We start from the raw sequence: 26,705 nt of genomic DNA on the forward strand, positions 1-26,705 counted from the left end.
CCTGCCTGCTAGACTCTAGAGCAAACTAAAAATTTAGCAGACAATTCTAGGAGAATTTGCAGACCATAAACACCACACCAAATTCAGTTAGTCTTAAAGCCCTAGAATCATGTTTACAGTCAATATACACATGTAACTACTGATGAACTGAAATGTAGTGAATCCAAAATGAGATGTACTTTAAGGATAGAGTACTAGGTTTCAAATGCTGAGTAAAAAAAAAAAATAAATTATTTTATTAATATCTTTTGTAAATTTAATTATATACTAAAATATCATTTTGTATATAATGTATTAGGAATTAGTTAAATTAGTTTCATCTGCATTTTGGTTTTTGTTTTACTTTTAATGGCCTAGTAGAAAATTTAAAATTACATGATTCATATTTCTATTAGATAATGCTACCCCAGAAGACAGGAGAGGAAACAAATCCTTAAATATCATAAGAGCATGCCAGGCATGGTGGCTCACGCTGTAATCCCCGCGCTTGGGAGGTGGAAACAGGAGGATCGCGCTGGTTCGAAGCCAGACTCGCTGGCTTAAGAGACCCCGTTTCCAAATAAAAAGTATAAAATAAGTCTGGGAGTGTAGCCCGGGGGTAGAAGGGTTTCCAGGAACACCAGTACACCACACACACACACACACACACACACACACACACACACACACACACACACACACAGCATCAGCTCTTAGCTTCTCTAGAAGTTCAGGCTTTCAGTTAGTATGAAACCCAACCAAAGGATAACCTAAAGCTACTAACAGCTCTATTATCTTTCTAGCAGAGATTTACATCTCATGGTACTTAGGAATCAATTTTTGTAGATCAGGAGATCATGTAAAAGCCATGTGATACAGAAGATAAGCACAGCTTTATGGGTAAAACTTTAAGCATATTTTCATCTACTATGTATGTATGTATGTATGTATGTATGTATGTATGTATGTACTAGGAATAGAACCCAGGAGCACTCTACCACCAAGTTACATCCCAGCCCTTTTTGTCTCATTTTTATTTTGAGGTAGAGTTGCACTAAGTTGCCCAGGCTGGCCTCTAATGGGCACTCCTCCTGCCTCTGCCTTCCCAGTAGCTGGGATTACAGGAATGTACCACCATACCTAGCTTCTACTGTTTTTGTTGTTTCTTGGTGGTTTTTTTTTTTTTGGGGGGGGGGGAGGGTTGTTTGTTTAGGAATATTCTACCTCCAAGCTACAACTTCAGCCCTTTAAATTTTTTTTTCTTTTAAATCTTGAAATGGCCTAGTGTGGTACCACCAAAAAAAAAAGAAACAGTCTCACCAAGCTGCTGACAGGTCTCACTAAGCTGAAGAGGCTGGCCTCAGACCTGCGATCAGTCCATCAACTACTGGAATCACAGGTATGGTCTACCATGCCTGGTTTCTACTGTCTAAAAAACAAACCTCAGCCAACTTCCTTAGTGAAGTACCAAAAATATAGTTTTATTTTTGTTTTTGCAGTACTGGGAACTGAACCCAGGAGCATTTTACCTCCAATCTATATCCCCTAGTTCTATTTTTTTTTTCTTTTATTTAGAAACAGTCTAAGCTGAACCTGCATCCTCCTGTCTCAGCCTCCCAAATAACTGGTATTACAAGCATGCACCACCATGCCCAACTTTAAAAAAGTATAGTTTTAATTATAAACACGACTCTTGTATAAAATACCAATCAAAAAAATTTTGCACAATGACAAAAAAGGTACTATATATCAGTCACTGCCCAATACATTAGTCATTAGTCATATAACGTGCACTTGAAATGTGGCTTGCAAAACTAAAGAACTGAATTAATTTATGTATTTTGCAGTACTAGAGATCAAAACCAGGGTCTTGTGTGTACTGAGCATGCACTGTACTACTGAGATACATCCCCAGACCTAATTTCAATTAATTTAAATAGCCATGAGTGGCTAGTACCTACCATACTGAATAGCAAGATCCAAAATACCTTTTTTTTTGGTGGTACTGGGGTTCCTGGAAATCCTCTGCCTCCAGTCTATACTCCCAGACCTATTTTATACTTTTTATTTGGTAAAAAACAGGGTCTCTTAAGCCAGCACAGCTGGCTTCGAACCTGCGTGATCCTCCTGTCTCCACCTCCCAAGCACAGGGATTACAAACCTGCACCACCATGCCTGGCAATCCAAAATACCTTTTTACGTGTGGGAGGGAGAGAGTGGTAGGGACTGAGGATTGAACCCAGAGGCATTCTACCTCTGAGCTATATGCTGAGTTCTTTTTATTTTTTATTTTGAAACTGAAATTCATGAATATGGCAAGGTTGGCCTCAAACCTGTAATCTCCCTGTCTCAGCCTTCCAAGTACTGGGATTATAAGTGTGCAACACCACTCCCAGCCCAAAACATCTTTTTCCCCCCATGGTACTGGGGAATGAACACAGGGGCATTCTACCTCTGAGCAACATCCCCAGCCCTATTTTACTTTTTATTTTGAAACTAGGTCTCACTAAGCTGCTGAGGGCCTCACTAAATTGCTGAGGCTGGCCTCAAACCTATGACCCTCCTGTCTCAGTCTCCCAAGTATAGATGTGCGCCACCATGCCCAGCCCAAATATCTTTACAAGGAAACAAAAAAAACAAAGGCTGGGAATGGTGATTTACACCTGTAATACCATCTACTCAGGAAGCTGAGACAAGAGGATTACAAATTCGAGGCCAGCCTGGCCAGCTTAGTAAGACCCTGTTTCAAAAAGTAAAACAGGCTAGAGGCTCAGTGGAAGAGCACCTCTGCATTTAATCCAATAATGTACCACAAAGGAAAAGAAAAAGAATAAATTTCATATTTTGCCCTAATATTCACTTTATTTATTTATTTATTTATTTATTTATTTATTTATTTATTTTTGTGGTGTTAGGGATGGAAACCAGGGCATTCTACCTCAGTGCTACACCTCTAGACCTATTTTATATTTTATTTGGAGGCAGGGTCTAAGTTGCTGACAGCCTCACTAAGCTGCTGAGGCTGGCTTCGAACATGCAATCTTCCTGCCTTGACCTCCCAAGTGCTGGGATTACAAGCATGCGCCAACATGCCCAGCTATTGCCCTAATATTCAACTTGGCACAAACACTTAGGAATATAGTCCTCTCATTTCTGTGCGCTTTTACTACATCAACACACAAAACCAAAATTTCTCTTTGTGGAGTTCTTTACTAAAATTTAATTCTATGTCCCCAGATACGGACTGATGAACATACTGAACCAGACATTTGACCTAATCGTCTCCTTTACCATTATAGTCAGCAAAGATTTTATCTTGTATGTATGCACATATGCATGTATTTATACAAATGCACACATTTTATATTGCCTTTTGTTTTTTTTTTGTGGGTCCGGGGATGGAACCCAGGGGCATTTGACCTCCGAGCTACACCCCCTGCCCTATTTTTTATTCTTTATTTTGAAACCAGGTCTAAGTTGCAGAGGGTCTCACTAGCTGAGGCTGTCCGCAAACCACGATCCTCCAGGTCTCAGCCTCCCGAAGAAACCATGGGATCATAAGCATGCGCCACCACGCCCGGCTTCTATATTGCCTTTTAAAACTGGAGCTAGCCGGGCGGCTAGGGCGTGGTGGCGCACGCTTGTAATCCCCCGAGCTTGGGAGGCGGAGACAGGAGGATCGCGCAGGTTCGAAGCCAGCCGTGCTGGTTTAAGAGACCCTGTTTCAAAATAAAAACAATATAAAAATAGGTCTGGGAGTGTAGCCCTAGTAAAAGGGCTTCCAGGAACCCCAGTACCACCAAAATAAATAAATAAATAAATAAATAAATAAATAAATAAATAAATAAAACTGGATCTAAAGATAACTATCACAGCCAGGCATGGTGGCACATGCCTGTAATCCCACTACTTGGGAACCAAGACAGGAGTATCACAGGTTCACAGCCAGCCTCAGCTACTCAATGAGGCCCTCCGCGCCTGGCGTGGTGGCGCATGCTTGTAATCCCAGCATTCAGGATCGCAGTTTGCGGACAGCCTCAGCTACTTAGTGAAACCCTCCGCAACTTAGTGAGACCCTATTTCGAAACAAAGAACAAAAAATAGTGCGGGGGTGTAGCTTGGAGGTCGAATGCCCCTGGGTTCCATCCCCACACCTGCAAGAAAGAAAGCAAGGAAAGAAAGGAAAGAAAGGAAGAAAGAAAAAAAGAAAGAAAGAAAGAAAGAAAGAGAGAGAGAGAGGCTCGGATGTAGAGTACCCCTAGGTTCAACCCAAGTACTGCAACTAAAGAAATAAAAAATAAATAAAGCTGGGCGTGGTGGCGCACGCTTGTAATCCCAGCATTCGGGAGGCTGAGACCGGAGGATCATGGTTCCCGGACAGTCTCAGCTACTTAGTGAGGCCCTCTGCAACTCAGTGAGACCCAGTTTCAAAATAAAGAATAAAAAATAGGGCAGGGGGTGTAGCTCAGAGGTTGAATGCCCCTGGGTTCCATCCCCAGACCGGCAAAAAAAAAAAAAAAAAAAAAAAAAAAGAAAGGCAAAAAAAGAAATACTTAAAAGTAGGAATATAGTACTGTGATAGAATGTTTTGCTAAGATCCACAAGGATATGGGTTTAATCCCCAGTACTGCAAAGAAAAAAAAAAAACAATACGAAAGTTAACCTCCTGAACATGCCAATAAAGTATTTCATTCCATATTTTTTGTAACATCATAGAAATGAACAAACCTAAAGAAATACCAAGTTAAATAAGATAGCTTACCTTTTATTTATAGGTTTCTCATCTTTTTCATAAGGCTTTACAAACCACTTGCCAATGCGCACAAAGTTACGGTTCATTAAACACCGCTCCAAGAGATTGTGAACTGCTTTAAAAAGCAAAGTACGGCATTCATAGGAAAGTCCATTCTCCCACACTCCATCTTCCTCTTCTAAAAGAGAAATGAAGGAAGCAAAAAGTAAAGTACTAAAGAAGGTCACAGTTTAAGATCTATAACCATAAACTCCATTTTAATTTAGAAATGAAGTTACAATCACTTCAATCTCTCTCTACACATCACAGTATCAGATCTCAAAGTTAGTCCATAAGAAATAAAAGGTATAAGTTTAGCATTCTATTAAACAGCCCAGAAATAATTTTTCCACAATGTAAAATATGGTAATGATATGATAAACATAATGACTTGGTTTCCATATCAATAAAAGTACACTTAGTTGTACAGCCTGGGAAATACTAAGCATACTCTATACCTCTAATGCCAATTTTGAAAGTGGCTCATTTATTAGGTTACTCTGTCCTAATTTATCCAAACATTCAGCATGCCAAGCAAGCAAACAAAAACTAGCTAGTTAGTAATGAAAATGATGGATCAGCATTCTAATCCACAACTCAACTATAAAGTGATAATAATAAAAAGGAAGCTACAGGCAAAGAGACTAACAAGCAATACATTATCAGCCACTGTTAAGTCCCATTTCAACAAATGAGTCCTATAATTATTATTCAGTATAAGATCCTGTACTTGGGGAGAAAATATGAAGACTTAAATATTGGCTGAGCAAGGTGGTACATACTTATAATCTCAGTACTTAGGAAGTTAAGATAGGAGGATCACAGGTTCATGGCCAGCCTCAATAACTTAGCAAGAGCTGGGCATGGTGGGGCACGCTTGTAATCCCAGGAAGTGGGAGGCTGACACAGGAGGATCTCAGGTTCTCAGCCAGCCTCAGCTACGTATGAGGTCCTCTGCTACTTAGTGAGACTCTTTTTCAAAATAAAGAATAAAATAGGTCTGGGAGTATAGCCCAGAGGTAGAAAAGCCCCTGTATTGTAGCCTCAGTAACACACACACACACACACACACACACACACACACACACACACACACACAGCTGGAGGTGTACCTCAGAGTTAGAATGCCCCTGGGTTCAATTCCCAGTACTGCAAATATGAAAAATAATAAAAAATAAAAAGGGCTGAGAGGTAGCTTGGAGGTAGAACACCTCTGGATTCAAGTGGCAGTATGTACATATAAACATATTCTAAATATGAGTCATCTAGCCGGGTGTGGGGACGCACACTTGTAATCCGACATTTGGGAGGCTAAGACAGGGGAATCCAAGTTCCTAGACAGCTTTGGCTACTTAGTGAGGCCCTTTGCAACTCAGTGAGATCCTATTTCAAAATAAAGAATGGAAAATAGGGCTGGAGGTGTAGCTCGGAGGTAGAATGCCCCTGGGTTCCATCCCCAGTACCACAAAAATAAATAAAATAAATAAATAAGCCGGACGTGGTGGCGCACGCATGTAATCCCAGCATCCAGGAGGCTGAGACCGGAGGATCGCGGTTCACAGACAGCCTCAGCTACTTAGTGAGGCCCTCTGCAACTAAGTAAGACCTGCTTTCAAAATAAAGAATAAAAAATAGGGCAGGGGGTGTAGCCCGGAGGTTGAATGCCCCTGGGTTCCATCCCCAGACCTGCAAATAAATAAATAAATAAATAAATAAATAGTCACCTTCAATTAAGAAAACTAAATATTTCTCATTTAAGTACCCTATATAAGCTTTTGAATAAAAGCAGAGATGTTACCAAAAGTAACACACTGTTTATATTCAAAATTTATACAACAAATGGGTAGAATAAATATTTACTAAAAAGCCTGACAGTGCACTTTTAACTGCACTAGCAACTCTGTACCACTGGGAAGGTTAATGATGACTATATTGTTCTTTCAACTGTTTCCTAAATGACAGAAATCTTTCAAAGCAATGAATTATGATTTTTATAATAAGGTAAGCTTTAAAATAATAAGGTGTGGGTTTTTTTTTTGTTGTTGTTTCTTTGTTTGCAGTACTGGAAATTGAACTCAGGAACATCTACCTCTCTCTGAGCTATGCCCCTGAGCCCTATTTTTTATTCTTTATTTTATATTTTTTTATATTTGGAAACAGTGTCTCTTAAGCCAGCAAGTCTGGCTTCAAATCTGCACGATCCTCCTGTCTCCGCCTCCCAAGCGCAGGGATTATAAGCGTGTGCCACCACGCCCAGCTTCCTCTACTTCCATTTAAAGCTAAATACAAAGCCGGGCGTGGTGGCGTATGCTTATAATCCCAGCATTTGGGAGGCTGAGACCAGAGGATCGTGGTTCAAGGACAGCCTCAGCTACTTAGTGAGGCCCTTTGCAACTCAGTGAGACCCGGTTTCAAAAAAAAAAAAAAATAGGGCAGGGGGTGTAGCTCGGAGGTCAAATGCCTCTAGGTTCCATCCCAGACCCGCAAAAAAAAAAAAAAAAAAAAAGCTAAATGCATATGGATTTCATTTTCCTAAAAAAAGGTATTAGGGTAGGAGGAAAGAGAAATTGCAAATAGTGACGTCACTTTGATTATTTAAAGGTCTAGATTATATTTGTGAGTTGCTAAGGGAAAAAAAAAGGACTCTTAATTGATCTGCTTTCAGAATAATGAGGATGTATTATTTCTTTTGTTTGTTTGTGTGTTCACGCGCGTGCGCGCGTGTGTGTGTTGTGTGTGTGGTGCTGGAACCCATGGCATTCTACCTCCGAGTTAGACATTCAGCCCTATTTATTTATTTATTTATTTATTTAGTGTGGTATTGGGGATGGAACACAGGGGCATTCTACCTCTGGTCTACACTCCCAGACCTATTTTATATTTTATTTGGAAACAGGGTCTTACTAAGTTACTGAGAGAGCCTCACTCAGTAGCTGAGACTGGCTTCAAACCTACACAATCCTCCTACCTCAAGTACTGGGATTACAAGCATACGCCACCACGCCCAGCTTCCCAGCCCTATTTTTTATTCTTTATTTTGAAACAGGGTCTTCAACTAAGTTGCAGAAGGCCTAAGTAACTGAGGCTGTCCGTGAACCATGATCTTCCTGTTTCAGCCTCCCAACTACTGGAATTAAAAGTGTGTGCCACCAACCAGCTAGGATCTATCATTTCAAAATTAAGTAGCTACATTAAAACTTTTATCTCAGATTATGACTTATGAAGCCGAATGTGATGGCACACACTTATAATCCCAGCATTTGGGAGGCTGAGACAGGATGATCGCAGATCACAGCCTCAGCTTTCTAGTGAGGCCCTCTGCAATTCAGTGAGACCCTGTTTCAAAATAAAGAATAAAAGTGGGGCTGGGGGTATAGCTAGAAGGTAGAATGACCTTGGGTTCCATCCTTAATATATATATATATATATATATATATATATGTATATATGGTATGCATGACTTATGCTTACTAGAAATACATATTCCTAAATCCATTAGAATTATGTCTAGAGTATCTCCAAATTCTTCATATTATCAACTCAGTATCCTTTATTTATTTATTTGTGGGGGGGTACTGGGGGTAGAACCCAGGGGCTTTTCTACCTCCAAGCCATACTCCCAGACCTATTTTATATTTTATTTGGAAACAGGGTCTCACTAAGTTGCTGAGAGCCTCACTAAGTAGCTAAGGCTGGCTTCGAAGCTGTGCGATCCTCCTGTCTCAGCCTCCCAAGTGCGGGGATTACAAGTGTGTGCCACCATGCCAGGCTTTATCCTTTATTTTTATTACCTCTTACCTGAAATATCTCTACCTTCTAAGAAGCACAAGGGTTATATTTGCCCTACATATGTATACATGAGCAAAGTATTTCCCTAACTACTCTTGTAAGTTGTTTTGCAGTACTGGGAATGGAACTCAGGGTCATTCTACCTCCCAGTTACACCTCCAGCCTGATATTTTATTTATTTTGAAACAGTATTTCACTAAGTTGCAGATTGCCTAACAAAGTAGCTGAGGATGGCCACAAACCTGCAATCCTCCTATCTTAGCCTCCCTAGTTACTCTTGTGTTTTAAATAAAAGACCCAGGATACAGTTACTATTATACATATCAAAGTCACATAGTTACTATAAACTTCAAATAAACTACTAAAATTTAAGAATGAGCTGGATATGGTGGAGCCTGTAATCCCAGCATTTGGGAGGATGAGACAGGAGGATCCCGGTTCAGGAACAGCCTCAGCTATTTAGTGAGGCCCTTTGTGACTCAGTGGTGTTTCAAAATAAAGCATAGAAAATAGGGTGTAGACTGTAGCTTGGAGGTAGAATGCCCCTGGGTTCCATCCCCAATACCGAGAATAAATAAATAAATAAATAAATAAATAAAACTTAAGAATGAATATGCCTTACTCACAAAAAAGTTTAATTAAGACTGTAAGTACAAAGTTCCATTCATTAAATATCATTCCAACAGAATAGCATCTTCAGACTATTAAAAATTATAATTATTGCTGGGCGTGGTGGCGCACGCTTGTAATCCCCGCGCTTGGGAGGCGGAGACAGGAGGATTGCGCAGGTTCGAAGCCAGCCGTGCTGGCTTAAGAGACCCTGTTTCCAAATAAAAATATAAAAAATAGGTCTGGGAGTGTAGCCTGGAGGTAGAAGGGTTCCCAGGAACCCCAGTACCACATACATACATACATACATACATACATACATACATACATACACACACACACACACACACACATAATATATTTAGTTATTTATAAATTTTTACATATTCTGAAAATGTTAGTTTATTTTGGTACTGGGGGTTGAATCCAGAGGCATTCTACCACTAAGCTACACTCACCTGCTCTTTTAATTCTTTTCTCTGTGTGTGATACTGATGATGGAACCCAAGGATGTTCCACCTCTGAGCTACATGCCAAGACCTATTTTTAATTTTGAAACAGGGTCTCTCTAAATATCTGAGGGTCTAAATTGCTGCGGTTGGCCTCAAACTGGCGATCCTCCCATCTCAGGCTCCCAAGTACTAGCAAGCATGCACCTCCACACCTGGTATTACAGATTTATTCATTTATTTATTTTTGTGGTGCTAGAGATTGAACCCAGGGGCATTCTACCTCCGAGATACTCTATTTTAAAACTCTATTTCGGTGAGGCATGGTGATGCACCCTTGTAATCCCAGTAATTGTGAGGCTGAAACAGGAGAATCACAGGTTCAAGGCCAGCTTCAACTACTTAGTGAGGCCTTGCACAATTTAGTGAGATCCTGTTTCAAAATAAAGAATAAAAGCCAGGCTTGGTGGCACATGGTTGTAATCCCATTACTTGAGAGGCTGAAACAGAAGGACTGCAGGTTTTAAGCCAGCCTCAACAACTTAGTAAGGCCCTCTGAAACTTAGTGAGACCCTGTTTCCAAATAAGAAATAAAAAGCCGAGCGTGGTGCTACACACTTGTAATCTCAGCATTCAGAAGGCTGAGACAGTAGGATTGCAGATTGTAAACAGCCTCAGCTACTACTTACTACTTAATGAGGCCATGTGCAACTCAGTGAGACCCTGTTTCGAAATAAAGAATAAAAACTAGGGCTGGGGGTATAGCTCAGGGGTAGAATGCCCCTGGGTTCCATCCCAAGTACTGCAAAAGAAAAAGAAAAAGAAAAAGAAAAAGAAAGAAAGAAAGAAAGAAAGAAAGAAGGAAAGAAAGGAAGGAAGGAAGGAAGAAAGAAAGAAGGAAGGAAGGAAAGAAAGAAAGAAAGAAAGAAAGAAAGAAAGAAAGAAAGAAAGAAAGAAAGAAAGAAAGAAAGAAAATTGTCCGGGGGCTTTAGAGCTCAGAGGTAAAATGCCTCTGGGTTCAATCCCTGGTGCCACAAAAAAATTAAAATAAAAATAATAATAAAAAACAGGCTGGTGGTGTAGCTTGGAGGTAGAATGCCCCTGGGTTTAATCCCAGTACTTGAAAAAAAAAAAAAAAAACTACACAAACTCTATTTCAGTTAGACCTGCAGTTAAATGATTTAAGAATACTAAATGTGATTTAAAAAGCAATCAGTATTAATTTTCAAGCATTTCTCCCTCATCATTCTAAATTTTATCTAGAGAAACTCATGTGAACTTAATTCTTTCAGAAAGGAATCTCATTCCCCCAAATGCACACAATACTCATTGACAATGAATAAAAGTCGTACAGTGGGTACATACACTGGGCACAGTGGTGGCGTACCTGTCATGCCAGTACTTGGGAGGCTGAGACGGAGTATGACAGGTTGGAGGAGCTATAACTAGCTCTTTTGAACTAAAACAACCACAACCTAATTGAAAAAGTCTGCTTAATATATTTAAATAAAAATTTTTATAGCCAGACATGGTGGCACATGTCTGTAATCCCAGTATTTGGGAGGCTAAAACAGGAGAAGAGTCTCAGCAAATAGTGAGATTCTCATCAACCCATCGAGACTCTGCTTCAAAATTTAAAAAATAATAAAATAGGACTAGGGACATAGTAGTTGGGAGATAGAATATTTCTAGGTATAATCCACAATACCAAAAAGAAAAACAAAGTATTTACTTGCAGAATATAACACAAAAGTCCAAATGCTAAATGTAATTAAATTTTTCACAGAGGATAAAGATTCTATTTATACCAAAGTATATTATAGGTAATGAAAGTAATTCTCTAACAATGAAAAAAAAAAGCACAATCAAAACCCAGTTTTAGCATCTTCTCAAAACTAATATGATTAAATATAATAAATATAAGTAAATATCTTAAAAAAAAAAAAAAAAAGCCAGGCATGGTGGCACACCCTTGTAATCCCAGTACTTGGGAAGCTGAGACGCTGAGACAGGAGGATCACAGACTCACAGCCAGCCTCAGCTACATAATGAGGCACTCTGAAATTTAGCAAGACCATTTCAAAAACAAAAATAAAAGGGGCTAGAGCATATCTCAAAGGTAGAATGTCTCTGGATTCAATCACTAGTACAGAAACACACACACACACACACACACACACACACACACACACACACAAATAAAACTGTCTTAAGCCAGGAGTTGTGCCACACACACTGGCAATCTATTTGGGAGGCTGAGCCAGGAGGATTGTAGGTTTGCAGCCAGCCTCAGCAACTTAGTGAGACCCTATTTCAAACTAAAAAATAAAATGGGGTTAGGGTGTGACTCAGAGGTAGAATGCCACTTCCCCAGCACCAAAATAAATAAATATATAAATGTGTGTATATGTGGTATAGAGGATGGAGCCCATGGGCATTTTACCTCCAAGCTACACCCAAGACTTATATTTTATTTGAAAACAGGGTCTTGTTTAAGTTGCTAAGGCTAGCTTAAAACATGTGATCCGGCCGGGTGTGGTGGCACACGCTTGTAATCCCCACGCTTGGGAGGCTGAGACAGGAGGATCGCGGTTCACGGACAGCCTTAGCTACTTAGTGAGGGAGGCCCTCTGCAACTCAGTGAGACCTGGTTTCAAAATAAATAATAAAAATAGGGCAGGGGGTGTAGCTCATCTCCGGACCCACACACACACAAAAAAAAACACAGCCCAATATGTGTGATCTTTGATTTGAATACCTAAATAATATCCTTTTTTAGCTGGGGATGGTAACAAACACTTGTAACACCAGTACTTTGGAGACTGAGATAGGAGGACTGCAAATTCAAGGACAGTCTCAGAAAATAGTAAGATTCATTAACCTAACTAGACCCTGTTTCAAAACAAAAATTAGCCAGGCATGGTGACACATGCTTGTAATCCCAGCATTTGGAAGGCTGAGACAGGAGGATAGCAGCTCACAGCCAGCCTCAGCTACTTAGTGAGGCCCTCTGCAACATAGTGAGACCCTGTTTCAAAATAAAAAGTAAGAAATTGCGGGGTATGGTGGCGAATGCTTATAATCCCAGCATTTGGGAGGCTGAGACAGGAGGACAACAGTTTGCCAACAGCCTCAACTACTTAGTGAGGCCCTTTGCAACTCAGTGAGACACTGTTTCAAAATAAAGAAAAAAAAAAAAATAGGGCAGGGGTGTGGCTCGGCAGTAGAATGCCCCTGGGTCCCATCACCATTACTCCAAATAAACAAATAAATAATAAAATAAAATAAAATAAACATTGGGCTGGGGGTGTAGCTTAGAGGTAGAATTCCTCTGGGTCCCCATCCCCAGTTCCACGCACACATAAAAAGCAAGAAAACACCTTTTTTGTTCAAAAAGAACAGTCATAACCAGGCATGTTGGCACATGCCTGTAATCCCAGTACTTGAGAGGCTGAGACAGGAAATATCACAGGGTTAGGTTCAAGACTGCCCTCAGTAATTAAGCAAGACCAGTTCAAAATAAAAACTAAAATAGGGCTGGGGCATATGCCTAGGTAGAATGCCCCTTGGATCAATCTCCAGTACCACCAAAAAAAAAAAAAAGGGCACAGAAGAAATACAACAAATGATGTCGCCTAGAAAACTAGCTGATATAAAAAACTAGACCACAAGTAAGCTTTGATTAACTCTTTAAACTACCTAAGGCACAAAACAATCCTTTTTAGTTTGGCTGTCACTAGATTCCTATGCTTGGCTGCTGTTTATATATTTGTCAATCCTATTAAAAGCTGTCATGTAAAGTTCACTACAATTAATAGCCTTCAATAAAAGCATCCAAAATAAAGTTTGGAACAAGAGCCCATTTAATTTGGGCAGTATGCATTATGATGGCATTCTGGTAAAATAAAAGTATTTTGAAAAGTCAGGGTAGTAGGGCACGCTTGTAATCCCAGCATTCCCGAGGCTGAAACCAGAGGATCGCGGTTCGTGAACAGCCTCAACTACTCAGTGAGACTCTCCGTGACTTAGTAAGACCCTGTTTCAAAATAAAGAATAAAGCCGGGCGTGGTGGCACACGCTTGTAATCCCAACATTCAGGAGGCTGAGGCCATAGAATTATGGTGCATGGACAGCCTTAGCTACTTAGTGATGCCCTCCGCAACTTAGTGAGACCCAGTTTCAAATTAAAAAATAAAAACTAGAGCAGTGGGTGTAGCTCAGAGGTCAAATATCCCCGGTTTCCATCCCCAGGCCCACAAAAAAAAAAAAAAAAAAAAAAAAAAAAAACAGGGCAGGGGGTGTTGCTTGGAGGTTAAATGCCCCTGGGTTCCATCTCCAGACCTGCCAAAAAAAAAAAAAAAAGTATTTTGAAAGCCGGGTGTGGTGGCACACGCTTGTAATCCCAGCATTTGGGAGGCTGAGACAGGAGGATTGTGGTTTGAGGACAGCCTCAGCTACTACTTACTGAGGCCCTTTGCAACACAGTGAGACCCTGTTTCAAAATAAAGAATAAAAAATAGGGCTGGGAAGTAGCTCGGAGGTAGAATGCCCCAGTACCAAAAAAAAAAAGTATTTTGAAATGTTACTGAAATCCAATATAGATAAGATCCCAGAAGCCAGAAAAAAACATTTTTACCCCTGAATGAAATTATATATATGTGTATATATATATATATATATATATATATATATATACTGATACATAGATATAAATATATAAAAACATGAATGTAATTTTTTAGTTCTCAGTATCAGTTTTCTCTGAGAGTTCCATCATACTCAAACTTAATTATGATTTTTTATTTATTTATTTATTTTGCAATACTGGGGGTTGAACCCAGGGGCATTCTACCTCTGAGCTACACCCTGAGCCCTATTTTTTATTAATTTTGAAACAGGGTCTTAAGTAGCTGACACTTACCATGAACCTGCGAACCTCCTGTCTCAGCCTCCCAACTACTGGGACTATAAGTGTGAGCCACCACTCCCACCTTTTTTTTTTATGACAATCTCTGGAGATGTATTTTGTTTTTGTATATTTATTTATTTATTTATTTTTGGTGGTACTGGGGTTCCTGGAAACCCTTCTACCTCTGGGCTACACTCCCAGACACCTATTTTTTATATTTTTATTTGGAAACAGGGTCTCTTAAGCCAGCACGGCTGGCTTTGAACCTGCGCAATCCTCCTGTCTCCGCCTCCCAAGCGCAGGGATTACAAGCGTGCGCCACCCAGCTTGTTTTTGTATTTTTAAAGAATGGAGGGAAAAACTGGTGACAGCATAAAAATTTCAAAGAAGTTGGGACACAATAAAAATACAAGCCAGGTACAATAGTGCATCCTTGTAATCCCATCTACTCAAGAGGCTGAGGCTGGAGAATCACAAGTTCAAGACCAGCCTGGGCAACCAAGCCAGGCATGATAGTGCATGTCTGTAATCGCTGTATTTGGGAGGCTGAGACAGAAGGATCACAGGCTCAGACAGCCTTAGAAAATACTGAGCCTCTCATCAACCTAGTGAGACCTTGTTTTCAAACAAGAAATAAAATTGGGCTGGTGGTATAGCTTGAAGGTAGAATGCCTCTGAGTTCAATGTCCAGTATCACAAAAAACAAAAATAAATAAATAGGTCTGAGGGTATAGCTAGCTCAGAGGTAGAATGCCAAGTTCAATCAATCAAAACCACACACAAAAAAAAATCTGGAACCTGATTAGACTCTTCAGAACTGTCAAAATTACTAAAAGCAAGCTGGGCATGGTGAGGCATGCTTATAATCCAAGTACTTGGGAGGTTGAGACAGGAGGATCACACAAGTTTGAAGCCAGCCTCAGCGAGGCTCTCATCAACTTAGTGAGACCCTGTTTCCAAATAAGATAAAATCAGTCTGGAAGTATAGACAAGAGGTAGAAAGCCCCTGGGTTCCATCCTTAGTACCACACACACAAACAAAAAAAAAAATTATTAAAAATGTCTAAAAAAAACAGTTACAGTCTTGAATACCTGAAGGACACATGAAACTAAATGGGATTCTAGGACAGAAATGAAACAGGTAGGTAAAAATAAAAGGACGGGGGTGGTAGCATACATTTGCAATCCCAGTACTTGGGAGGCTGAGACAGGAGGACCTCAGGGTTCAAAGGCAACCTCAGCAACTTATGTTCTAAGCAAACTTATTGAGATCCTGTTTCCAATAAAAATAAATAGGTCAGCCAGGCGTGGTGGTGCACGCTTGTAATCCCAACATTTGGAAGGCTGAGACAGGAGGATCACAGTTCATGGTGAGGCCCTTTGCAACTCAGTGAGACCCTGTTTCAAAATAAAGAATAAAAAATAGGGCTGGGAGTGTGGCTCGGAGGTAAATGCCCCTGGGTTACATTTCCAATACCACAATAAAAAATAAAAAATAAAAAAGGTCTTGGAATGGAGCCCAGAGGTAGAAGGCCCCTGGGTTCCATTCTTACTACCACAAAAAAAAAAAAAAAAAAAAAACACTACACATATACTTTACAATATGTTTTTGTGTGTGTGTGGTATTGGGGGTGGAACCCAGAGGCTTTCTACCTCCGGGCTATACTCCCAGACCTATTTTATACTTTATTTTTGAAACAGGGTCTCACTAAGTTGCTAAGAGCCTCACTAAGTAGCTGAGGCTGGCTTCGAACCTGCGCGATCCTCCTGTCTCAGCCTCCCAAGCGCGGGGATTACAAACGTGCACCACCACACCCGACATAAAGCATCAATATGAACGTGAAAAATAAACCATTCTAATATAGATGTTAACAGCAAAGTTAACTAAATTAGGGAGTTATATAGGAACTTTATACTAACTTTGCAACTTTTATGTAAATATCAAACTATCCTAAAATAAAACATTTATGATGAGTAAGGTGGTGCACACCTGTAATCCCAGTATTTGAGAGGCAAAAACAGGAGGATCATAGGTTTGAGGTCAATGCATGGTAACAGTGAAACCTGGTCTCAAAGATTAAAAATATATCTGGGCATGATTGCGCATGCTTTTAATCCTAGTACTTGGGAGGCTAAAACAGGAGGATCACAGGTTCAAAGCCAGCCACAGCTACTTAGCAAGGCCCTCTGCAAATCAGTGAGATCCTTTAAAAAAAAAAAAAAAAAAGCCAGGCTGGGCGTGGTGGCACACGCTTGTAATCCCACTTGGGAGGCAAGAGACAGGAGGATCGCGCAGGTTCAAAGCCAGTCTCACTGGCTTAGGAGACCCTGTTTCCAAATAAAAATATAAAAAATAGGTGCCTGGGAGTGTAGCCCAGAGGTTGAAGGGTTTCCAGGAACCCCAGTACCACCAAAAATAAATAAATAAATAAATAAATAAATAAATAAGCCAGGCATGGTGGCACACACTTGTAATCCCAGTACTTGAGAGGCTGAGACAGAAGGATCACAGGTTCACGGCCAGCCTCAGCCTCAGCCTCAGCTACTTAGTGAGGCCCTCCACAACTTAGTAAGACCCTGTTTCAAAATAAAGGATAAAAAAATAAGGCTGGGAATGTAGCTTGGAGGTAGAACATCCCTGGGTTCCATCCCAAAGGCCACAAGAAAATAAATTAAAAAAAAAAAAATAGGGTTGGGAGTATAGCTCAGAGGTAGACCGCCCCTGGGTTCAAACCCCAGTTCTGCACAAATAAATAAATAAACAAACAGGACCTGGGTTCAATTCCTAATACATCTTTTTAAAGTTTATTTTTAAAATACACTATGGATGACACAAAGATGAAAAGGAGGTTAAACCAAAGCAATACTGAGTATTCAATTAGAAAAACTGAAAATTTTAATTTTTGCAAAAAGGAATGCCTTGCTGAGCATGGTGGCATATATACTTGTGATCCTATATATATATATTGCTGAGACAGGAGGATCTAGGTTAGAGGCCAGCCACAGCTACTTAGTGAGGCCCTCCATAACTTAGTGAGACCCTGTTTCCAAATAAAGAATTAAAAAACAGGGCTGGGGGTATAGCTCAAAGATAGAATGCCCGAGTTCCATCTCCAGTGCCGCAAAAAAAATAAATAATAAAATAAATAAATAAACAAATAAACAAATAAATAAAACAAGCCAGGTGTGGTGGCATATGCTTGTAATCTCAGTACTTGGGAGGCTGAGACGGGAGGATCACAGGTTCACGGTCAGCCTCCACAACTTAGCAAGGCCCTCTGGAATTTGGTTAAGACCCTGTTTCAAAATAAAGAATAAAAAACTGGACCAGGCCGGGCGTGGTGGCGCACTCTTGTAATCCCCGTGCTTGGGAGGCGAAGACAGGAGGATCGCGCTGGTTCGAAGCCAGCCTCACTGGCTTAAGAGACCCTGTTTCCAAATAAAAAGTATAAAATAGGTCTGGGAATGTAGCCTGGAGGTAGAAGGGCTTCCAGCAACCCCAGTACCACCAAAAAAATTAAAAAAAAAAAAAAAAAAACTGGACCAGGGGTGGAGCTCAGAGGTATAATTCCTCTAGTTCAATCACCAATACCACAATAAAAAAAAAAAAAAACATACATATATAATAGAGCTGGAGATACAGCTCAAAGGTAGACTGCTCCTGGGTTCAATCCCTAATACCAAAGAAAAAAAAGGGGGGAGGCATGCTTTCCCTCCTCTCCCTACCAAAAAAAAGAGGGCAATATTATCACCATAACCACAAACATTTCAGTAATAAAATGTGGTAGGTGCTAAACCAAACAGAACATTCCCTGTGCAGAGCAGTAGACGAGAGCTAAATTATCCAGCTTTTTAGTTACCACCTGGGTCCTTCCAGTTGCCCTGTCCTCAGTGCTACACCTCCACTTGTAACTCAGGATTGCCTCCTGCAGCTGATGCCGCCCCTACTGTCCAGCTGCTCTCTTCTCAAGGGAGCTTAAACGAAGGGAATGGAGTGCCACAGATGGGAAGAAATAAAGAAGGTTAGCGAGAGAGACATAAGCAGACTAATTACCCCAAAAGGGAGGCAGACGGTGTCCCTGGAGCAAAGAAAGGGGCAAGACAAATACACTCCATCTGAAGAGAGCTTATTATTCTTTAAGATATATCTGATTTAAGTAACAACATTCTAAAGTAAATGACAGTTTAAAATCTAAAAATTAATATATAAATCCCACTGACTATATAAACTGTAAAACAGCATAAAATAGGCTTTGGAACAATATGATCACATACAACTCCCAATTATATTTCAGCTTATTGTTGTACTTACTTATATTTTGGTTTTTTTTTTTTTTTTGGCAGCACTAGAGATGGAACCCAGGGGCATTCTACCTATGAGTTACACCCCTGCCCTATTTTTTAATTCTTTAATTTGAAACAGGGCCTCAGTAAACTGCAGAGGGCCTCACAAGTTGTCGAGCTGGCCGCAAACCCCTGATCCTTCTGTCTCAGGCTCCAGGCGCGCACCACCATGCTTTGCTTCACATTTCTTTAAAAGGCTTGTAACTCTCAAAATGTAGGCCTACTTTTATCTTTGATTCCAAGAAAATGTGTTTCATGGAATCTGTTTGGTACTAAGGATTGAACCCAGTGTACCTTTAAGCTACATCCTTAACCATTTTTATTTTTTACTTTATTTATTTATTTTGCTAGCTCAAGGGGTGGAACCCAGGGGCTTTTCTACTTCCGGGTTATACTCCCTGATCTATTTTACACATTATTTAGAAACAGGGTCTCACTAAGTTGCTGAGAACCTCACTAGCAGAGGTTGGCTTTGAACCTAAGCAATCCTCCTGTCTCAGCCTCCCAAGAGCTGGGCATGCGCTACCACACCCAGCTTACTTTTTATTTTGAAATAGGACCTAAGTTGTTGAGATTGGCTGGAAACCTGAGATCCTCCGGTCTCAACCTCCCCGGTTTACAGGTATGCACTACCACGCCCAGGTCACAGAATCTTTTTTTTTTTTTTTTTTTTTTGGTGGTAGAGGGGGTGGAACCCAGAGGCTTTCTACCTCCAGACTATACTCCCAGACCTATTTTATATTTTATTTGGAAATAGGGTCTCACTAAGTTGCCAAGAGCCTCACTAAGTAGCTGAGGCTGGCTTCGAACCTCCTGTCTCAGCCTCCCAAGCACGGGGATTTACAAGCGTGCGCCACCACGCCCGGCTCTATTCTTTATTTTGAAACAGGGTCTCACTTAGTTACAATGTGCCTCACTAAGTAGCTGAGGCTGTCCCCTAACAGCGATCCTCCGGTCTCAGCCTCCCAAATGCTGGGATTACAAGAGTGCGCCACCACGCCCAGCTCACAGAATCTTTTTTATAAAAGTTTTTTCAGATATTCTGCCAAGTTCATTTAGAAGGCCCAAACTTGCAATCAGCGCTGTGTGTGTGTGTGTGTGTGTGTGTGTGTGTGTGTGTGTGTGTGTGTGTGTGTTGTGGGAGACTGAATCAAGGGACTCCTGAGTGCCTGGCAAACACTTTACTGCTGAGCTATACCCTTAAGCCCACTGTTTGGAGCCTTTTAATGTTGACAGACTATCTGTAAACAAACTATTGATAAACTGAAATTTTCTGCAAGACATAATTGTTGATAAAACTACAGTGCTGCTTGGGATGAAACTCAGTGGTAGAACACTTGCTTAGCATACATGAACCCCTAGGTTCAATCCCCAGCATCACAAAAAAAAACCCCAAAAAACTCTCCAAACATTTTAATAAAGTATTTATGATAACTTAAAATAAAGATTAAAATAACTCAAGTATAACCAAGTCAAATGAAGAAAAAGGAAGCTGGCAGGCTCAGCTTCTGTTATGACAATTATAAAGTATCATCTTACTAAAACTACTAAGAAATTTTAAATCCTGAACACATATCCATACATCACCTAATGCCTATGTACAAATATACACACTGATTTGAATTGTATCGCATACTTAAAACTAAGGACTAGACTCTCCAATAGGCATCTTTTCTGGAAAGCTTTATCATAAAAGAATTGCAACCACTGCTCAAAATTAAAAACACTGATAAAAGTGTGTACATTACAAGGTAAAAAGCAAGTGTCAAAACAAATGTAACAAACATTCAATACAAATGTTGGTTTTACTAAGTACCAGTTATAGATAGAGACACCTGTATTACATTTCATCCCAAAATAAAACAGATCCCATGGGTCAGACAATAACAGGAATTTCAGAGTACTCAATTTCAAATAAGAATGTCTTGTTTTTTTTTGGTTTGGTTGTGTGTGTGTGTGTGTGTGTGTGTGTGTGTGTGTGTGTGTGTGTGTTACTGGGAATTGAACGCAGAGGCATTCTACCTCTGAGCCATACCCCCAGCCCTGTTATATTTATTTTGAAACAGGGTCTCACTAAGTTGTAAAGGGCCTCACAAGTTGCTGAGGCTGGCCACAAACCTGTGATATTCCTGTCTCAGCCTCTCAAGTACTGGGATTACAAGTGTGCACCACCACACCTAGCTCCATAAGCATGCTTTCTTAAAATATGATCTAAAATCCTAAATTAACCGTCAGGAGTCATTATTGAACTAATTTCCTTAAGTATTTGGTTCCTTATAGCATACAGCTAATCATTTACACTCCTATCATCAAAAGCAGCTAACAATGACTCTTAGAGTCTAAAACAAACACAAGTGTCAGTAATTACATAAAGAGCAATAGTTTTTCTTTCTAAAACAGCATCTGGTCCTAAAAATCAAGAAAAGAATAAGGAAGCTTTGATTTGCTCACAAAACTATTCCTGTGTAGCCTTTTAGATTATGACATGTCCTATAAAAGCTAAACAAGTTGGCACTTGCCTCACATTATCTTTGATGTAACAGTATCTAAAAAAGAGTCACTTTCCAAAAATAACAAAATTAACTGCTTCATATGCTAATAACAATCACCAATAACAAAATAACTATATACCTGAAAAAAATATACCAGAGCTTTAGTTACATTTAGATAATCCTGCAATGTCTCCATTTAAAAAAAAAAAAAAAGCAGCAGCAGAAGTGACTCAAAGGGGAGTTCCATTTAGCTTCAAAAATATCATCAGTTTTAGAAACTTTATGCTCCCAGATGCCATTTTTCTTAGGTTAATGTAACATGCCTTCCATGGGCCCTTAACTTCCTCTGAGAAATTAAGGAAGCTGGTCAGTGGAAAAAGAAAGTTATTTAAGGCTTAAAAAAATCTCCCACAGAGTTGTGGGGGTCAATCACTTGCCTGGCATGCACAAGGCTTTGGATTTAAAAAAGAAAAAAGCCTCCTACACAAGGCTAATTTAGGTACAATAAAATAAATGGTAAAACATGGAGATGCATTTTTATCTGCCTTCATATCTAACACTGCACCCAGGCAAACACATATACACACAAACACTTGATATACAGTACAGTGTTTTGAGAAAAAGTATACATTGTTGCTAGGTCATGAGATATGATCAATTGTTTTCACCTGATAAGTCATGGTGAATGAGATCGGCAAAACTTGGGTCTTCACCCCACCAAAATATCCACAACTCTCTTCTTCCAGGTCTTTGATCTCGTCGCCAAACACCAAGTACATCTGCCTTAAGGCAGCGACTAAAACTGCTCAAAATAGGGTCTTCTTCAGTCACAGGAAACAGAATAGGGGCAGAAGTTGGACCTTGCCATACATATCTTTTCCATTTAATTCCTGTCAAGTCAGCCTGAAGGAAAGAGAGCATGACTTTTTATTGCTGCACATTCACTCAAAATCAAAAGCATTCACTACAAAATTCCCAGTTTTATTAAGATGTCAAAAATTTTCAATGCAAATTTAAGACACTAAGATTATGACCCTCTCCCATGCCCTTTAAATAATTCAGATAATTCAACAACAGAATTTAAGGAAAAGAAACAGTTAAAAATTAACATCAATATGTCTTTGAGCCATCAACAAATATGTGTCTCAAGTAAAAGAAAAAATGTTAACTATAAACATATACTTTGTTACTGCATACTGAGTATATATTTCCTCTAAATTCTATTCTAACTGGTCACTTTTGATTCTCTGTGTCAAACTTTGAACTGATAGTTCCTAAAGACTCCTCATTCCAAGTTTATGGACGTCCCGACGATTTTTGAAAAAAGAGCCCTGCTAATTCTTCACACACAGCTCTTTAGGAAAAAATCAAATTAGCTGCTCCTAAAGAACTGTCAGATTCGTGTTAATCTATCTTCAAAGAACATGATGCTAAAAGTACCAAAAATAGATGCGGATGTAGATCACAGAAATGTTAAACCTGCAGCACGTCTCTTTGCATCTGAAAAGATGCTGATTAACGGATGTTAGCAACAAAACAAAACAAAACCAAACAGCATTTTATAAGAGAGAAGTGTAATAAAGTACCCCGTTTGGCATCACGAAAGAAATCCAATGAAGGGAATTCAGTAATTCTTTGACTTAAGGTGGAAAGCATAACGTGCCAAAAATGAAACTGCTGATACATGACTGGCAGTTTACACTTGCCAACTAGTTGTGCTCCGCCCACCTAAGTCACTCACCTATCGTACACTGTTAAATGTTTCTCATAGCACAGGAAATTTTTTGGAAAAAAAAAAAGAAAAAGAAAAGTCACTCAAACTTTAAGTCATCGATAAAGCTACGCTACTGTCCAATTCGGGACTAGAATATCTGCAACCGTCGATACTTTCAAAAGTCTTAAGTGTTGGATGTTACCGGACCGGGAGCTACCTAAACAATTGTCATCCCTCCGTCCAGCTTGCCCAGACTTTTCATTTAAAGGTCAAATAAAACAAGGAGCGGCCGCCTTAGAACACATTCTAAAGTTCAAGGAAAACAGAACAAATATAGAAACATTTAATGCAAAACCACAGCACCCCCTCCCCGGCTCCCTCCACACACACACACACAGACACACACACACACACACACCCGTCCTAATAAAAGCAAGATGGCTAGGAATTGTCAAAACGGCAAAAGTGTTTGCAAAGTTTCAAAAGAACGCGTATGAAATGTCATCCGCCGGGTTTTCCACCCAGATCCGAAGTCACCCCGGGAAGACAACGAGCCCGGTGTCGGCTCGACTCGTACCCAAAAAAAGTAAGACGAAAAGAGGCTTAGAAAAAATAAAGGGGGGGGGGGCGGGTCGGGGTCGGCTCCTCGCGGCCGGCGGCGGGGGGGCCCGGGACGCGGCCGGCCACGGCGCGCACACGCACACGCGCGCACACTCACACGCGCGCACAAAAAGCCGGCGAGGCCCGCGCCGCCGCCGACTCACCAGGCAGAAGAGGTTGCAGTGACAGTCCTCCAGGCTGGCCCCGTTCTGCACGAAGGAGGAGCTCATCGTCCCTCACAGCAGCCGCCGCCGGCGCCGCGGCCCACCATCCGCCATTACCGCCGCCGCGGGCCGACGGGGAAGCGCCGAGCGCGGGCCGCGCCGAGCCGCGCACGCCCGCCGCCCGCTCCCGCGACGCGCGGCCGGGCCTCGGGGCCGCGCACGAGCGCCGGGCGGCGGGGCGCGGGCGGCGGCCGGGCCGGGCCCGCCGCGGCTGGGGCTCCGCGCTCAGCGGCCGAGCTGGCGGCGGCGGCGGCGGGCTCGCTCCATGCTCCGGCCGGCTGTGCGTGCGCTCCCGGGGCCCCGCGCGCCTCGCGTCCGCTCCCCGGCGGCCTCACCGCCCGGGCGCCGGAGTCGCCCCCATTTTGTGGGCCCGGCGGGCGGCGTCTTTCCCCCTTTAATCCGAATTCACGGGTTTTCCCTTCGCTTTAATGGCGGCCACAGGGACCAGCTCGCCCTCTCCGCCCGCCCATTGGCCGCCGCGGGGTCACGTGGGCGGGCTCCGCGGGGAGGGGCGGAGGAGCGGGGAGGGCCGGGAAGCGTTCGGCCGAGGCGGTGCGCCCCGGGGACCGGGCCGCGGGCGGGCGGCCGCGCCACAGCGCCCCCTGCCGGCCCGGCCCGGCGGGAGTGCGCGGCCGCGCGGGGTTCCCTTCGAAAGCGAGGCGGGTCGCGGGGACCTCGGTTAGGGTTCTTCGGAAGAGAAAGTTGGCGGAAACCCCAACACCTCCCCGAGTACTCCTGCGGGCCGGCGGGGTGCAGCGCCCGCCCCGAGGCCCCGCAGGAGGACAGATCTGGCCGCTCCCAAGTTGTCCGAGGAGGAAGGAAGGGCTTGGGGTTGAGAGTTGGGGTTCAGAGCCGCGGTACCGGGGCCGACGGCGCGAGCCGACAACCGAGCCCGACTCGGTTTGCCCATCTGTGAAATGGGAAGGCCTCAGAGGCTGGGTGTGACTCGCCCGGCCCGGAGCAGCACGGCGCATCCTCACCTCCCGGTTAGGGTGAGGAGCGAATGAACGCCAGACTGCGCGCTCCGTGGGAATCCGGACTTTGTTTTGTTTACTGCTGTCTCTCTAATGTCTAAGGTTCCTAGCGCACAGTAGGTGCTAAATATTTGTAAATTCCCAAACGAATGAGGGGTAAGAAGTTGGCTAAATAAAATGATGATGGGGGCTAGGGATGTAGCTCAGTGGTACAGCGCTTTCCTAGCATTTATGAGGTCCTGGGTTCAATCTCCGGTACTGAAAAAGGAAAAGAAAAGAAAATGTTGTTGTTGCTTTCCCCATATTTGGTTCTTGGCTGGATTACACTCTGTCTCTCTCTCTCTCTCTCTCTCTCTCTCTCTCTCTCTCTCTCTCTCTCTCTCTCACACACACACACACACACACACACACACACACACACACGGTACTGGGAATTGAACCCAAGGGCATTCTACTTCTGAGCTACACTCTCAAACACCCCCCCCCTTTTTTTTGAAACAGTGTTTGGCTAGGCTGCTGAGGGTCTTATTACTAAGTTGCTGAGGCTGGCCACAAACCTGCAATCCTGTCTCAACCTCCCAAGTACTGGGGTTATAACCCTGCGCCACCACACTCAGTTTGGATTACTCTGCAATGCAAGAGAGTGTTATACAAGGTTACAACAAAGAAGAAAGAGAGGAAAAAAAGCTTCAGAAGATAGAAACATCAGGAGCTATTTTATATTTATTTATTTATTTATTTATTTATTTATTTATTTATTTATTGCAGAACTAGGGATTGAACCATTCTACCTCTGAGCTATACCCCAGCCCTATTTTTTATTCTTTATTTTAAAACAGGGTCTCACTAAGTTGCTGAGAGCCTCACTAAGTAGGTGAGGCAGGTCGCAAACCTGGGATCCTCCAGTCTCAGCCTCCCAAGTGTTGCGATTACAAGTGTGCGCCACCACACCTGGCCAATCTATCCATTTTTCATCTGTGGTGGTTAAGAGCCCAGATCTCAAAGCCAAAAGCCTGCAGGAAAAGTTCTGCCACTTTCTATTGACCTCAAATCAAATTTGACCTTAGATCAAATTAATTTATCTTACTCTCCATCATTGTAAATTGGGGATAATAGGAGCCCATTTTTCCTAAAGTGTCTGGTGAGTGAAACAATGTAGGGAGGGTGCTTGCTACAGTGCTGACTTAATGTTAACTATTAATATAATTTGAAAGTCATTACTGAGCACCTGTTGGCTCAATTGAGTGTGCCCCAGGTCTACACTAGGCCTGAGATACAAGATATGTGCCTGCTTCCCCAGATTTCTTTCTCTTTTTTTCTCCTCCTCCTCCTCCTCCTCCTCCTCCTCCTCCTCCTCCTCCTCCTCCTCCTCCTCCTCTTCTTCTTCTTCTTCTTCTTCTTCTTCTTCTTCTTCTTGTTTTTGTTTTGTTTTTGTTTTTGCAGGTGTGAGGATGGAACCCAGGGGCATTCGACCTCTGAGCTACATCCCCAGCCCTATTTTTTATTCTTTATTTTGAAACAGGTTCTCACTGAGTTGCAGAGGACCTTACTAAGTAGCTGAGGCTGTCTGCGAACCTCGTTCCTCCAGTCTCAGCCTCCCAAATGCTTGGGATTACAAGTGTGCACCACCATGCCCGGCTTTTTTTTTTTTTCTATTTTCTTTCTCTTTCTTTCTTTCTTTCTTTTTATTGCGGTATTGGGGATGGAACCCAGGGGCATTCTACCTCCAAGCTACACCCCCAGCCCTAATTTTTATTAATTTATTTTTTTGTTTGTTTGTTTGTTTTGGTGGTACTGGAGTTCCTGGAAACCCTTCTACCTCAGGGCTAC

The 26,705-nt window shown here is 41.8% G+C and overlaps 1 protein-coding gene across 1 annotated transcript in view; it reads right to left on the bottom strand.

The window, feature by feature from the left end:
* Positions 1–23,907, bottom strand: part of MED13 (mediator complex subunit 13) — a gene marked incomplete at both ends in the record, with an annotated part of 106,062 nt that extends 82,155 nt beyond the window's left edge. The window contains 3 exons of the mRNA XM_080713403.1: positions 4,742–4,910; positions 22,032–22,266; positions 23,842–23,907. Of these exons, the coding sequence (XP_080569529.1) occupies positions 4,742–4,910; positions 22,032–22,266; positions 23,842–23,907 (470 nt within the window). The remainder of the gene's footprint in view (positions 1–4,741; positions 4,911–22,031; positions 22,267–23,841) is intronic.
* Between the last annotated feature and the right edge of the window lie 2,798 nt (positions 23,908–26,705).

This window comes from Muscardinus avellanarius (assembly GCF_963383645.1).
Source record: "Muscardinus avellanarius genome assembly, chromosome: 16".
In the NCBI taxonomy this organism is placed as follows: domain Eukaryota; kingdom Metazoa; phylum Chordata; class Mammalia; order Rodentia; family Gliridae; genus Muscardinus; species Muscardinus avellanarius.